The sequence below is a fragment of the Gopherus evgoodei genome, chromosome 7 (genome assembly GCF_007399415.2).
Source record: "Gopherus evgoodei ecotype Sinaloan lineage chromosome 7, rGopEvg1_v1.p, whole genome shotgun sequence".
NCBI classification, from domain to species: Eukaryota; Metazoa; Chordata; order Testudines; family Testudinidae; genus Gopherus; species Gopherus evgoodei.
The window spans coordinates 75,722,924-75,738,624 of record NC_044328.1 but is presented as its reverse complement, the minus strand read 5'-3'; the positions used below and the strand labels follow the sequence as shown (position 1 = coordinate 75,738,624).

General features: G+C 45.7%; 1 protein-coding gene across 1 annotated transcript in view; it reads right to left on the bottom strand.

Moving 5' to 3' along the window:
- USP54 (ubiquitin specific peptidase 54) overlaps positions 1-15,701 on the bottom strand; it is a 233,412-nt gene that overhangs the window by 109,827 nt on the left and 107,884 nt on the right. Inside the window, 1 exon segment of the mRNA XM_030568176.1 lies at positions 8,744-8,878. Within this exon segment, the coding sequence (XP_030424036.1) occupies positions 8,744-8,878 (135 nt within the window).

The following is a 15,701-nucleotide window of genomic DNA, read 5'->3' as shown; positions in this document are numbered from 1 at the left end:
AATCCCAAAGCCAAACAACACTAATTACCTGTGTCTTGCAAAAAGGTTTGTCAGTTTTGCAACTTTGAATTAAAGAGTTAAATGAATTTTTAGTGGCATTAAAAACAAAAACAAAATTAATTTATCTTACACCTACAAAACAGTAGTTTTACAAACCAGATGTGCTGGTTTAGATTTTTAGAACTTTACATATTTTTACAGACATAGATACATACACATTTTCTTTTCCTTAACATTTCTTTACATTGTTTTGTTTTTACATAGCTGTATATATATATGGATTATTTACAGGCACTCTTCTGGAAAAGGGCCCATTTTTCTTCAGAATGGCTGCAAAGAAACCAAGAATTCTCTTTCTTTAACATGGTCCTTTTTTAACATTTTTACAAAGTTTAACTGCTTAATTTTTTTCAGCCTCTGTAGAGTTAACTTTTTACTTTCTTTACTTAAATCACTTGTTTATGTCCCAAAATGACACCTTTATTACCTTAGATTTTACCATTTTAGGTATTGTTCCAGGGGTTCATGCCTGCACTTACTGCTTTTTTTTTTACTTTTAACACTATTTTTTTAGGGCTTTTAACCTGTTTTTCAGTTTTTTTATCTGTTGCTTGCCTGCTTTTCTGGGCCAGATCCTGCTTTTTTTTTTTTTTTCCCCAATGAACCGTTTGTGAGTGCTATTGTGGTTACTTTACAATTTTGAAAGAAATGTTCAAGGAAAGAGACCAGGAAGGGTGGGGGCTAGTTGAGGAGCTCCCCCCGCCCCCAGCCTTGCTGAATTGGTAGTGGGACACTATAAAGAATCAGTTTCTGAGGCAGACAACAAAGGGGAACAGAACAAGGGACTTTTTGTCCTTTTTACAATGAGATGGGAGTATGAAGGGGTTTGGATCGATCCGGGGTTTGGAGAACGGGGTAAAGGGGAGCGCTCGGTCTAGTGGTGGGAGAGGAGGCTTTTAATAAAGCTTTTAACTTATTATTTGAATAATTGAGAGAGGCCAGTTTTGATTTTGTCCACCTATGATTTGCCTCTTGCCACCACTGCATGAAACAATTAACCTCTCCTTTAGCAAATTTAGTTTTAGGTTGGCCGAGTTTGTCTTTTAAGACGTCCACTCAGTCTTTGTTCCAAGATTTTAACAGTGGCCACTGAGTTTTGGGATCCCCCTGAGTTAGCCTAGACCATTTTCCCAGAAATTTACAGGAGTCTGGACCCTTTTTACAGGAGTCTGGACCCATCCTAAATACATAAAATGAGCCGGCGTTCATTTAGGGAACTGTCCCGACTAGACGTCTGGTTATCAGTACAGGAGGACTTTCACACACCAATTACACAAGAAGGAAATTCAGGTTCATCAGAGCGATGCCTGCTGCAACACACAAAAGGAGCCCACAGGCTACTGCCTCAATTGCCCTTGCTTTCACACTAAGGGTTTTACCCAAGGTGTGGTTCGGCTGCAATTGTGCAGATTTCACTCACTCAGACCGCGGGGACAGGAACCCCTTGGTCGGCCGATCCCCAGGCAGAGACGGCACCCAGACTTAAACACTCCACAAGAGGACAGATAGACACAGAGACAGGACAGTCCTCAGTCCGGACAAAACACAGAAATAATTACCTGACCGGATTCCTGATGTCAGATCCCGGGATCCCTACCAGAACAGAGTGGGAACCAACAGGTTCGATGGCGTAGACCTCACTGTGACTGTGCGCCTTTCCGCTCTAGTGGAGGACCGCTTGGGCCAAATGCCCAGGTGCCGGCTGCCAGGGTCATCCTACAAAAACAGTCAGGAATCACACAGCCCCAGTGAAGACGGTTGCCATCTCGGTGGGACCTCCAAATTGTCAAAGTTAGAATCAGGACTCACAATTTGTCAGACCACTCTGTTTATTAGCGCAGCGCTCCGCCAATAACATTTAGAATATGTGAGTGGCCATGCAAGGCCCAAACAGTCTTATTTATACAGATAAAAGAGCGGGAATTAGACAAAGGGACAAAGAAAGCAAAACAGGAAAATTCACCTGGGGCACAGCATGCATATCCTATTTTCTTACTAACTGTTATCGATTTAAGGCTAATACTTCACCAATTGCCCTTAAACGGTGCAATTGTTTTATGTTAATGTCTGTATTCCTGACACCTGGATTGCAGCATTCCAACAGTTTTGCTTAAAAGGTACAGACAGCATTTCTTTAATCCTTTCTATTCTTACTATATAATTCATTCTACTTTCACACATGTCTTGTAAGAGGAGACCATGGTGTCAAAGATCTGGGCTTCCTGGCCAGAGACCAGGGTTGCGGGACCGTGGTCCTTGGCCATAGTGAAGGGGAAACACGCCTGTGGTCCAGAGACCAAGGGCATTCCATGGCCTTTAGGGAAGGTTCCATCACTGGCTTGGTCATCTGAGCTGGTGTATTGATGGGACCTGTCATGTGGCCAGGCGTCTGTAGTGCCAGTCAGCCTAACTGTTCTTTGGCCCTGCAATGGGCCGAGACCCCCTACCGCTCCCCGGAGTTGGAGGCAGGTCCCTGGCTTGGCTAGGGAATCTAACCCCAGCGGTACCCCCAAGAGCCTTCGTTGTGGGCACAAGGCTATGCTCAAGTTCCCTTGTGTGATGACTGTGGTAACAGCAAGGGGGAACGGTGACGGATGGATCCCAGTGCTGGCAGTGCACTGCATGCCAACGTGGAAGTACCGAATGTGGAGTCCAAGTGCGAGGGCTCTGATGCCAAGCGCAGAGCAGCCTCTATGAGTAGGGCCCTTAAGCAAATGTCCTGCTCTTTTTGAGTTTGTGGATGAAAATTTTTGCAGATCTGGCACCGTCTTTTCGATGGGACTCCCCCAGGCACTTCAGACAACTCATAAGGGTCACTGATGGGCCTCGTCCAGCTGCAGTCAAAATACGGCTTAGAGCCTGGGGAGTGGGGCATATCCCGCTCCAGGACAAAGTCCCATCCGGGAGTTTAACTACTAAACTACCATTACAATACTTAACAGCTAACTAATCACTGACTAAATAACAAAGGAGAACGATCTGAACAGTGAAGAACCGCTAATGCTCTTGCTAAGCAAGACCAGGCGCTCCAACCAACCATCACGGGCAGTAAGAAGGAACTGAGAGGGCGTATAAGCCAGCAGCACCTGATATACAGCCGCATGAGCATGGCACTCCAGGGGGCGCCAAAGCCAGCCCTATAGACACCGCTAAGGCAAAGAAGTCTCCAAAAATGTGCACATGGGCACACAGAATGGAATCAACATGAGCAAGCACTCAAAGAAGAATACATTTTCCTTCCGAAAAGGTCCAGTCTCTTGGCCTCCTTATTCTTGGGGGTGTAACTATATTGCCCTTGCTTGTCTTTCTTGTAGGCCACAAAAATGACCAATGACCCTGGGGGCGAGGGTGTACAAGAATTCAAACCCCTTGTCTGGGATGAAATACTTCTTTTCAGCCCTTTTGAAGGTGAGTGGAATTGAGGACAGGGTTTGCTAGGGGTTTTTTAGAAAATCTTTAGGACCCCTTTGTGCACTGGAACCGTGACATGAGCGGGGGTTGATGTGTAGAGCACATTGAACAAGGTGTCCGATTGCTCTGCCATCTCCTCCACCTCTAGGCCTAAGTTTGTGGTCAACTTTCAGAGCAGGGCTTGGTACTCCTTAAAATCATCCAGTGAGCTATCGTGAGAGGGCTCTGCCAGAACCTCATCTGGAGAGGATAAGGATGGCTGGACCACTGGGGGTGGGCACCTGCCCTTCCACCCCAGCATCCGATTGCGCTTTGTGCACCGAGCCTGGTACCACCTGATGTTTCTCTGAATCGGCGATTGGTGTGAGGGGTGCATTGGCATGCCCCAGGCACTCCACTAGGGCCACTGCGCTGGCCACTGGCCCTGCTGCCAGGATGGCATCGCACAGGTGGACACAGCCTCAGGAGTCCAGTCACAATGGTGCTGTCTCAGTGAGGGACTGAAATCCCTCTCCGTGCCAGAGGAATCCTTCTCTGGTGACCACAGCAGGGCCGTTAACACCTGAGTCTGGTGGCTAACCATCACCGTGTGTGAACGGAACCTTGAATAGGCAGATTGGTGCCGGGAGTAGGGGGACTGGCACTGTGTTGGGGAATGTTCCCATGGTCCAGGCGACGGCGACTGATGTCGTGAATAGGGTCGCCGGAAGGATGATCGGTGCCATCCATATGGTGACCGGCACCTCCATCTGGGTGAGTCTCATTGAGAGGGAAGACTGGGAGCGAAGTGCTGGTAATCTGAAGCGGCAAACTGGTGACCTAGGCTGATGCGGAGAACAGGGGCACAGCCACTAAGAGCTTTACCTTGGCTCTGGAGACCAGGGACATTCACTCGCCTTCTGAGAGGCTTTCATAGCTGCCTTTGCAGGGAGCCTTTGCTAGGTCCATCGCAGCATGTGGTGCCGGTTGCACTGGGAGAGTCCTTTGCTCTTGGTGCTGGGAACAGCTGGGAAGGCATTGACTCCACCATGAGTCTGGGTACCGTACCACTCCCTGGAGTTGGTGGTGGATCCCTTGCGGGGGAAAGGGGAGGTAGGAGGTCCCCTAGGGGGATATATCCCCGTGTAGCTCCTGGGTGGGCCTGGGTAACAGGGTCCTTTACCTGATGCCCCTTGGTCCTTCTTGCTTGGTGCTGGGTCCCAATTTTTTGACTTCTTCTTGGGCACTGGCAAAGGGGAATGGTGCTGAAGTACTGGGAGTTGAGTCCAGCCAAGAAGGCTCCAAGGCTGGGTGGAGAGCAGCCTCCATGAGGAGGGCCCTCAAACAGATGTTGAATTCTTTTTGTGTCCTGGGATGAAAGTTCTTACAGATGGGACACTTATTTTATATGCAATCCCCCCAAGCACTTCAGACAGCTGCCATGGGGGTCACTAACAGGCATAGACCTATTATAGTCAGTGCACGGATTAAAACCTGGAGACTGGGGCATGCTCTGTCTGGGGAAAAGTCCTCACTGGACCCTAACTTACTAAGTACAGTGAAGAAGGAAACTGCTGACCACTTGTTAAGCAAGGAAGACAGGCACTCCAGCCAACCATCATGGTTGGTAAGAAGGAACTGAGAGGGAGTAGGACCGGCAACTTCTGATACACTGATGCATGAGCGAGGCACTCCAGAGGGTGCCACAGCCGAACCTACGGATACCGCTAAGGCAAAAGTCTTTGAGAACTGTGCACGTGGGTGAGCACACACCTAGAATGGAATAAACATGAGCAAGCACTCAAAGAACCACCTAATTTGCTAATGCAGACCAAGCCCTAGCTGCATCTACATTGGGGGTTACATCGACCTAATTATATCATGTAAGGCTTGTAATTTTTCAAAGGCCTAAGTGATGTAGGTAGGTGAGTCTAATGTTTAGTACAGACAAGCCCTAAAGCTCAGTCTGCACCAGCAAGTTATGTCATAATTACGTTGCACAGGGGTGTGGAAAATCCAAAATTCTGAGTGACGCAGTTGTACCAACCTAACTCCCAGTGTAGAGAGCACTACGTCAAAGAGAAGGCTACTGCCTCTCAGGGAGGTGGAGTACCTATGCCAATAGGAGAGGCCCTCCCATCTGTGTAGGCAGCATCTTTCCTGAAGTACTACAGCGGTGCATCTGCATCAGTGCAGCATTTTAAGTGTAGACAAACCCTAGAAGTGGCTCTTTTTTTGTTAGCTTAAACATCTTCTGAAGCAACATAAAGCAAACAAAAAAAAAAAAGACCCTCTTGTACTGGAATAAAGAGTGTCCACAAAGGGTTACGCCAGTGTAATTATATTAATTTAAATTCACACCTTGGTTTACACTGGTATAACTTTCCCATATTTTGCAAACTCAGTAATGTTCTTTTAATATTTTATTTTAAAATTCCTTCTGAGTTGGAAATACAAACCTGCCCACACCCTGCCCCCTTATGGCCAAGTTTGCAAACTGCCTACAATGCATTCTGATAAGAATCTCTTGTGGCAATTGAACCATTCAAATGGGATGGCTCGTAAGATAGGTGCTCTCATACAGTTCAGATGCTGCAAATTAGCAGCTAACTAAAAACACACTTTGAGTTGTGTGCTATATGACTGTGCTATATGACAGTCTGATCTCAGAGTTACATGAGCATCCCAACTTTACATGCCTAGCCCAGATGCCTGTCAAGAAGCTCAACACAACTAAGGGTATGTCTACACTACAGGATTATTCCGATTTTACATAAACCGGTTTTGTAAAACAGATTGTATAAAGTCAAGTGCATGCAGCCACACAAAGCACAATAATTTGGCGGTGTGCATCCATGTACAGAGGCTAGCATCGATTTCTGGAGCATTGCACTGTGGGTAGCTATCCCATAGCTATCCCATAGTTCCCGCAGTCTCCCCCACCCATTGGAATTCTGGGTTGAGATCCCAATGCATGATGGTGCAAAAACAGTGTCGCAAGTGATTTGGGGTAAATGTCGTCACTCAATCCTTCCTCCATGAAAGCAACGGCAGACAATCATTTCGCGCCCATTTTCCCTGGATTGCCCTGGCAGACGCCATAGCATGGCAACCATGGAGCCTGTTTTGTCTTTTGTCACTGTCATCGTATGTGTACTGGATGCTGCTGACAGAGGTGGTAATGCACTGCTACAGAGCAGCATTCATTTGCCTTTGCAAGGTAGCAGAGACAGTTACCATCCTTATTGTACCGTCTGCCATGCCATTGTAAATTGGCAATGAGATGACGGTTATCAGTCATTCTGTACCGTCTACTGCTGTCATGGGTGCGCCTGGCTGGCCTTCGCTGAGGTCGGCTGGGGGCGCAAAGACAAAAATGGGAATGACTCCCCGAGTCATTCCCTCCTTTACTTTTTATCTAAAAATAGAGTCAGTCCTGCCTAGAATATGGGGCAAGTGTACTAGAGAACCAGTATACCAGAGAACCAGAGAGCACAGCTGCTCCGTGTCAGATCCCGCAGAAATGATGAGCTGCATGCCATTCTAGGGGATGCCCCTGCAACAACCCCACCCGTTGCTTCCTCCTCCCCCAACCCTCCTGGGCTACCATTGCAGTGTTCCTCCATTTGTGTGATGAAGTAATAAAGAATGCAGGAATAAGAAACACTGACTTATTAATGAGATAAAATGAGGGGGAGGCAGCCTCCAGCTGCTATGATAGTCCAGGCAGGACATTAAATGATGGTGGGGGAGAGGAGCCCAGCCTCCCGCTGCTATGATAGTCCAGACAATACAGAATCTTTTCTTTAGACATGAAAGGGGTGGGGCTGATGGAGCTCAGCCCCTAGTTGCTATAATGAAGACGGTTACCAGCCATTCTGTACCATCTGCCGGAATGACCGGGAGTCATTCCTATTTTTACCCAGGCGCCCCCGGCTGACCTTACTGAGGCCAGCCAGGAGCACTCACAGGACGATGAGGATGGCTGTCAGCCATTTTGTACTGTACCATCTGCCACCGGGGAGGGGAGGGGAGAGGATGCTGCTGTTCAGTGCCGCAGCACCGCGTCTACCAGCAGCACGCTGTAGACATACGGCGACATTGAAAAAAGTCAAGAAACTATTTTTTTCCCTTTTCCTTCATGGGGGTGGGGAGGTAAATTGACAGGATATACCCTGAACTATCCCAGAAAATTTGTTTGACCCTACAGGCACTGGGAGCTCAGCCAAGAATGCAAATGCTTTTTGGAGACTGCGGGGACTGTGGGATAGCTGGAGTCCTCAGTACCCCCTCCCTCCCTCCATAAGTGTCTATTTGATTCTTTGGCTTTCCTTTACGCTTGTCACACAGCACTGTGCTGTGGCCTCTGTCTATCATAGCCTGGAGATTTTTTCAAATGCTTTGTCATTTTGTCTTCTATAACGGAGCTGTGATAGAACAGATTTGTCTCCCCATACAGTGATTAGATCCAGTATCTCCCGTACGGTCCATGCTGGAGCTCTTTTTGGATTTGAGACTGCATCGCCACCCGTGCTGATCAGAGCTCCATGCTTGGTAAACAGGAAATGAAATTCAGAAGTTCACGAGGCTTTTCCTGTCTACCTGGCCAGTGCATCCGAGTTCAGATTGCTTTCCAGAGCGGTCACAATGGTGCATGGTGGGATACTGCCCGGAGGCCAATTCTGTTGATATGCGGCCACACTAACCCTAATCCGACATGGCAATACCGATTTCAGCACTACTCCTCTTGTCGGGGAGGAGTACATAAATTGGTTTAAAGAGCCCTTTATATCGATATAAAGGGCCTCGTTGTGTGGACGGGTGCAGGGTTAAATCGGTTTAATGCTGATAAATTCGGTTTAAATGCGTAGTGTAGACCAGGCCTATGTGTTGTCACAGGAGGAAACTATTGCCCCCTGTGGTCAAGAAAGTTACTCTCTTGAAGCTCTGGGCATTCTATCCCAATTTGTCTCAATTTTGCAAGCCAAGAAGTTCTCTACGTAGGCCTTGTCCAAACAACATTTGAAAGCATCAGCAACAACCGAGCACAGTTTCAGCTACAAAAATGAAGAGGGACTGTTTCCATTTCTCACTCATTAGCAATGGTTCCCAGCAAAAACATACACCTGAACACTCTAAACTTTGGGACTCAGGACCATCTCTCTTTTATAATACACAGTCCCTATATACATGTGGCTATCAGAATCAAAATAACTTAGTGTGGTGTTTTCTATACACCCCTGCAAAGCTGGTCAGCCACCATATAACTGCGATACATGAACAGCATACTCACAAAACATTCAGCAGCATCATCCATGATGCCCAGTTGGAAGCGCTGCTCATCCTGAAAGGTCTTTGCAAGAGCACTGCGTAGGGCATCAGAGGGCAGTACTTTCTCACTGCTACATTGGAACTGATTGAAGATACCCTGGTGGGGAAAAAGAGAAAGAAATGTCATCTTTATGTTTATGATAGAAATATTACATATTCACAGCTGGTTTAATAAGCTTTGGGAGGTAAACATAAAATGAAAGAAACTTCTAAATCTAATTCTCCACTTAAGCTTGGTCTACAACAGAAAATTTGATTGGTTTAACTATGTCAGTTAGGTGTGAGTAAAATCCACACTTGAGTGACACTGTTAAGCCAACCTAAATCCTTGCGTAGACAGCACTAGGTTCAAGGAAGAATTCTTCTGCTGAGCTAGTTACTGCCTCTCAGTGAAGTGGACTACCTATTCCCATGAGAGAACCCCTCCTGTCAGTGTCAGCAGCGTCTACATTTAAGTACTACAGTGGCGCAGTGCTTTAAGTGTAGACAAGCCCTTGATATCTCTTAATCTGCTCTGTTCCCTCCTGCAGGGAGATGAGCAAACCTGCAGAATCTTGTTTATTGCATCAAGTTCAAATTTCTTGTCTTCATCTTCAAGGCCCTTATGTTACTCGGCTCCATTTCCTTCCTAATTTCTCATATCACATCAAACCACAACCTCCACCAAATGTCAGTCTCAAACTTTACCCATCCTTTCCTTGCACAATTCTCCTCATGCCTTCACACACAACTTATAAGACATGGAATACTACCCAGTTCTGGTCCACTAGGCCACCACTCTAATAAGAAAGGCCATACCAGATCAGACTGGTGGTCCTTCTAATCCAGTATGCCATTGCTGACAACGGCCAAAATGAGATGATTCAGAGAAAGGTGCAAGGAACCTCTAAGTGGGCAATTATGGAATGATATGCACATGGGAAGTTTCTTCCTAATCCCATTAGAGGTTGGCTTATGCCTGAAGATTGAAGGTTTGTGTGTTTTTAAGTCCAGTTTTATGTAACTGTGCATGTTTTCATTACTCATATAAAATGTTCAATCCTTTTTTGAATCCCGCTAAGCTCTATTCTTCGGTGATATTTTGTGGCTATCAGTTCCAAGGGATAGGTATGTGCTGTGCAAAAAATGTCTCTGTCAGTTGTAAATTTACCGCCTTTCAGTTTTATTCAAAGTCCTCTTGTTCTAGCATTATAACAGAGTAAGTAGGAGTGACTAGCTTATCTCCAGACCATTCATTATTTGGTATATAGAGAACACATCATTTCTTCGGGTTGTTCAGTTTAGTGTGCAGGTGTTGGGGGCCTGACAGACTGGATGATTTGGTGGTCCCTTCTGGCTTTGAACCCTGAGTATTTGGCATAACATTTTTAGTATCCTTTTCCATACCACTCCTTACATAGCCTAGCTTTTGTTTTTGCTTCTTTTGTCTGCTGCTTGCTGCACACTCAGCAGCAGCTTTCCTAAAGTTGCCCAAATGACACCCAGGTCTTTTTCCTGAGTGGTCAGTGCTGAGAACTCAGCAATGTGCATAAGTAGTTCCAGTATGTATTATTCTTTCCAGTCTGGGTTACAATGAGTTTACCAACACTGAATTTCACTTGCCATCAAGCTGCCATTCACATAGCTTTGATAACTCCCTAGGAGGCGCCTCATAGTTGTTGCAGCGCTCCCTTTACTTGTATCCCTCATAAGAACTCACTTTTTCAATTATGTTCACAAGAAAAGAGTCAACAGTAGTTAAGTAAAATAAGGCCTGCTGATGGGGTGGGGTGGGGGACAAAGGGAGCTATTGCTCAGGAGCCTGGGCATGCGGAAGAAGCTAGCACATCCCTACCACCCCTGGGGAAGGGGTCTCCAAGCACTGTCCCCGCCCCAAGCGCCAACTCCGCAGCTCGTATCGGCTGGGCAGTGGTAGGCAGAAACTCACCCTGGACCCCCCACCACCTAGGAGCCACTGCCAGATACGTGTGTCGGTTGCTTTTGGGAGCCACCCAAGGTAAATGCTGATCCCCTGACCTGCTCCTGCACCCCAATCCCCTGCCCCAGCTTAGAGTCCACACCCAAACTCCCTTCCAGAGCCCAACCTCACTCCCAGAGCCTGACCCCACATGCCCTCCTGTATCCAGACTCCCTCCCAGAGCCCATACTCCCTCCTAGAGCCTGCACCCCTGCCTGCACTCCAACCCTCCTGCCCCAGCCCCAGCCTGGTGAAAGTGAGTGAGGGTGGGAGAGTGCAAGTGACAGAGGGAGGGGGAATGGAGTGAGTGGGGGGGCTCAGAGAAGGGGCAGGACAGGGGTATGGTCTCAGGGAGGGTGAGACAGGGAAACGGTCTTTGGGTTTGCGCGATTAGATAGTTGGCAACCCTAGCGGGAGGGCATGTAGAAACCCTGGCCGTGTCAGAAAAGCACGCTCAGAGCATAGCCGGTAGCTCACTGGGCACCAGCCAGCAACTTGCTGGGCACCAGCCAGCACAGGCGCAGCACCGCCCAAATGTCAGGTGGACCGCATCCACATGGGCGCAGCTTGTGCATGTGTGGGGGCCCACTGACTGTTCTGCCCTAGGGCCCGGAATTGCTGGCAGTGGGCCTGAGTAAAATCAATCATTCCCAATTAAAAATAGCATTACTAAACTAGCCATAAAAGTGGAGAACGGAGGAGGCCTGAAGTTGCCAGATTGTTGCTTTGTTTGCCGAGCTATCATCATAGATCTAATTCCTGTGTGCATACCTTTAAAGAAGATATATAATCATCTTGGCTCCTGTGCCACTTCTTGCCTTTAATTATAGGCAGCTTTTCCCTAGCACTGAGATGCTGCATGCATTGGAAATAGACTGTCTAAAACTTATTTATTTTCCAAGTTTAATTACTTTTAATGGTCCCTGTTTTATTGTCATTTCCATGAGCCGACGAATTGGAATAAAGTTTGCTAAGCCCTGCAATTTTGGGTGCTTTTAGGGAACTAAAACTGCAACACAAAGCCTCTACGTTAATAGTAACAAACTGGTTCCTGTATGCTACTCCTGCAAAGAGCGGAGGAGATCGAATTACACCTCATTCCCTTCATCCCCTGTGACACGCTGGACCTCAAAGTAGCACCCTGTAACCACTATATTCACCATTTGTATGTTTGTGATATTTCATAAAAAGCATGCTGTGTATGATACCACATGAAAGATCACGATCTGCTGAAACTTATTGTTCTGTCAAAATATGTATATTGTTATTTATAATATACATATTATAGGAGGAAGTTATGAGAATTTGCTGTATAGCTGTTACTGAAATATGTTGTGAGTTTGGGAGACGCCCACTGTTAGCACTCCAATGACTGAGGTGGTGACCCACACTCAAATGGATGTTAAGTGACCATCATGTGCCATTGACGAGTAAGGGAATTTTAAACAAGAGAGTTACAATTCTGCAAGAGACAGTTGTGCAAGTACCACACAAGGAGGATTGTTCAACTTTGGGACTCGGCAAGGCCTACCAGGACATGTCTAGGCCAGTGTCTTTCCTGGGACATGAACTGAGTGTGTAAAATCAGGGACAGTGGCACTTACGTTGAAGGCAACAAGATCGCTGGGAAGACAAAGACTTTGAACTGAAGAGACTGGTACCAGGCTGAGAAGGAAATTGAGCCCTGTGTATTAAGAACTGTAAGCGGCCTGCAACATCCAGTGGGGTGAGAAAGGCTGCTTGATTCAATTCTTGCTTAGTCTGAAAGTTTAGGATTTAGACTGTGATTTTATTTTTATTTCTTAGGTAACTATCTCTGACTTTTCTGCCTATCACTTATAATCACTTAAAATCTTTCTGTAGTTAATAAACTTAGTTCAATGTTTTATTCTTACCAGTGAGCTTGTCTAAAGTGCTTAGGGAATCTGCTCATATTGCAACAGTTGGTGCATGTCCACTATCCTTTGACGAAGTGGCAAACTAATTAATGAGCTTGCCTTGTTCAAAAGAAGGTCCTAAGCACTGTAAGGCAGTAAATTTGTGGGGTGCAAGGCTGGGGGGATTTGCTGGTGTTTTCCTGTGTATGGTTCATGAGTGGTTTAGAGAGTACTCATGCAACTTAGCTGGATGTGTCCCCACATGCTGTTGACTGAGTGATAGCACCTAGAGGGGTTTGCTGCTTATCACTAGCAAAGCATTGTGAGAGACAGCCCATGCTGGAAAGTTCCCACAGTTCCAGGTTGTGCCCTGGGATCCTATCACACCCCCAAGTCCTGCTTCCTCCTCTCTCAAAGATCAATCATATTCTCTTTGGAGAACACCAAGAACATAAGAACGGCCGTACCGGGTCAGACCAAAGGTCCATCTAGCCCAGTATCTGTCTACCCACAGTGGTCAATGCCAGGTGCCCCAGAGAGAGTGAACCTAACAGGCAATGATCAAGTGATCTCTCTCCTGCCATCCATCTCCATCCTCTGACGAACAGAGGCTAGGGACACCATTCTTTACCCATCCTGGCTAATAGCCATTTATGGACTTCACCACCATGAATTTGGCCAGTTCTCTTTTAAATACCGTTATAGTCCTAGCCTTCATAACCTCCTCAGGCAAGGAGTTCTGCAAGTTGACTGTGCACTGCGTGAAGAAGAACTTCCTTTTGTTTGTTTTAAACCTGCTGCCTATTAATTTCATTTGGTGACTCCTAGTTCTTGTATTATGGGAATAAGTAAATAACTTTTCCTTATCCACTTTCTCCACATCACTCATGATTTTATATACCTCTATCATATCCCCCCTTAGTCTCCTCTTTTCCAAGCTGAAAAGACCTAGCCTCTTTAATCTTTCCTCATATCGGAGGCTCTCCAGACCCCTAATCATTTTAGTTGCCCTTTTCTGTACCTTTTCTAGTGCTAGAATATCTTTTTTGAGGTGAGGAGACCACATCTGTACATAGTATTCAAGATGTGGGTGTACCATGGATTTATATAAGGGCAATAATATACTCTCAGTCTTATTCTCTAACCCCTTTTAAAATGATTCCTAACATCCTGTTTGCTTTTTTGACCGCCTCTGCACACTACGTGGACATCTTCAGAGAACTATCCACAATGACTCCAAGATCTTTCTCCTGACTCGTTGTAGCTAAATTAGCCCCCATCATATGGTACGTATAGTTGGGGTTATTTTTTCCAATGTGCATTACTTTACATTTATCCACATTAAATTTCATTTGCCATTTTGTTGCCCAATCACTTAATTTTGTGAGATCTTTTTGAAGTTCTTCACAATCCTCTTTGGTCTTAACTATCTTGAGTAGTTTAGTATCATCTGCAAACTTTGCCACCTCCCTGTTTACCCATTTCTCTACATCATTTATGAATAAATTGAATAAGATTGGTCCTAGGACTGACCCTTGGGGAACACCACTAGTTACCCCTCTCCATTCTGAGAATTTACCATTAATTCCTACCCTTTGTTCCCTGTCTTTTAACCAGTTCTCAGTCCATGAAAGGACCTTCCATTTTATCCCATGATAGCTTAATTTACCTAAGAGCCTTTGGTGAGGGACCTTGTCAAAGGCTTTCTGGAAATCTAAGTACACTATGTACACTGGATCCCCCTTGTCCATGTGTTTGCTGGCCCCTTCAAAGAACTCTAATAGATTAGTAAGACACGAGTTCCCTTTACAGAAACCATGCTGACTATTGTTCAACAGTTTATGTTTTTCTATGTGTCTGACAATTTTATTCTTAACTATTGTTTCGACTAATTTGCCCGGTACCGATGTTAGACTTACCGATCTGTAATTGCCGGGTTCACCTCTAGAGCCTTTTTTAAATACTGGCGTTACATTAGCTAACTTCCAGTCATTGGGTACCGAAGCCGATTTAAAGGACAGGTTACAAAACTTAGTTAATAGTTCCGCAACTTCACATTTGAGTTCTTTCAGAACTCTTGGGTGAATGCCATCGGGTCCCAGTGACTTGTTAATGTTGAGTTTATCAATTAATTCCAAAACCTCCTCTAGTGACACTTCAATCTGTGACAATTCCTCAGATTTGTCACCTACATAAGCCAGCTCAGGTTTGGGAATCTCCCTAACATCCTCAGCCATGAAGACTGAAGCAAAGAATCCATTTAGTTTCTCTGCAATGACTTTATTGGCTTTAAGCGCTCCTTTTGTATTCCGATCGTCAAGGGGCCCCACTGGTTGTTTAGCAGGCTTCCTGCTTCTGATGTACTTAAAAAACATTTTGTTATTACCTCTGGAGTTTTTGGCTAGCCGTTCTTCAAACTCCTCTTTGGCTTTTCTTATTACACTCTTGCACTTAATTTGCCAGTGTTTATGCGCCTTTCTATTTGCCTCACTAGGATCTGACTTCCACTTTTTAAAGGAAGTCTTTTTATCTCTCATTGCTTCTTTTACATGGTTGTTAAGCCACGGTGGCTCTTTTTTAGTTCTTTTACTGTGTTTCTTAATTTGGGGTATATATTGAAGTTGGGCCTCTATTATGGTGTCTTTAAAAGCGCCCATGCAGCTTACAGGGATTTCACTTTAGTCACTGTACCTTTTAACTTTTGTTTAACTAACCCTCTCATTTTTGAATAGTTCCCCCTTTTTGAAACTAAATGCCACACTGTTGGGCTGTTGACGTGTTCTTCCCACCACAAGGATGTTAAATGTTGTTATATTATGGTCACTATTTGCAAGCGGTCCTGCTATAGTTACATCTTGGACCAGCTCCTGTGCTCCACGCTGGATTAAATCTAGAGTTGCCTCTCCCCTTGTGGGTTCCCGTACCAGCTGCTCCATGAAGCAGTCATTTAAAGTATTGAGAAATTTTATCTCTGCATTTTGTCCTGAAGTGAAATGTTCCCAGTCAATATGGGGATAATTGAAATCCCCCACTATTATTGGGTTCTTAATTTTGATAGCCTCTCTAATTCCCCTTAGCATTTCATC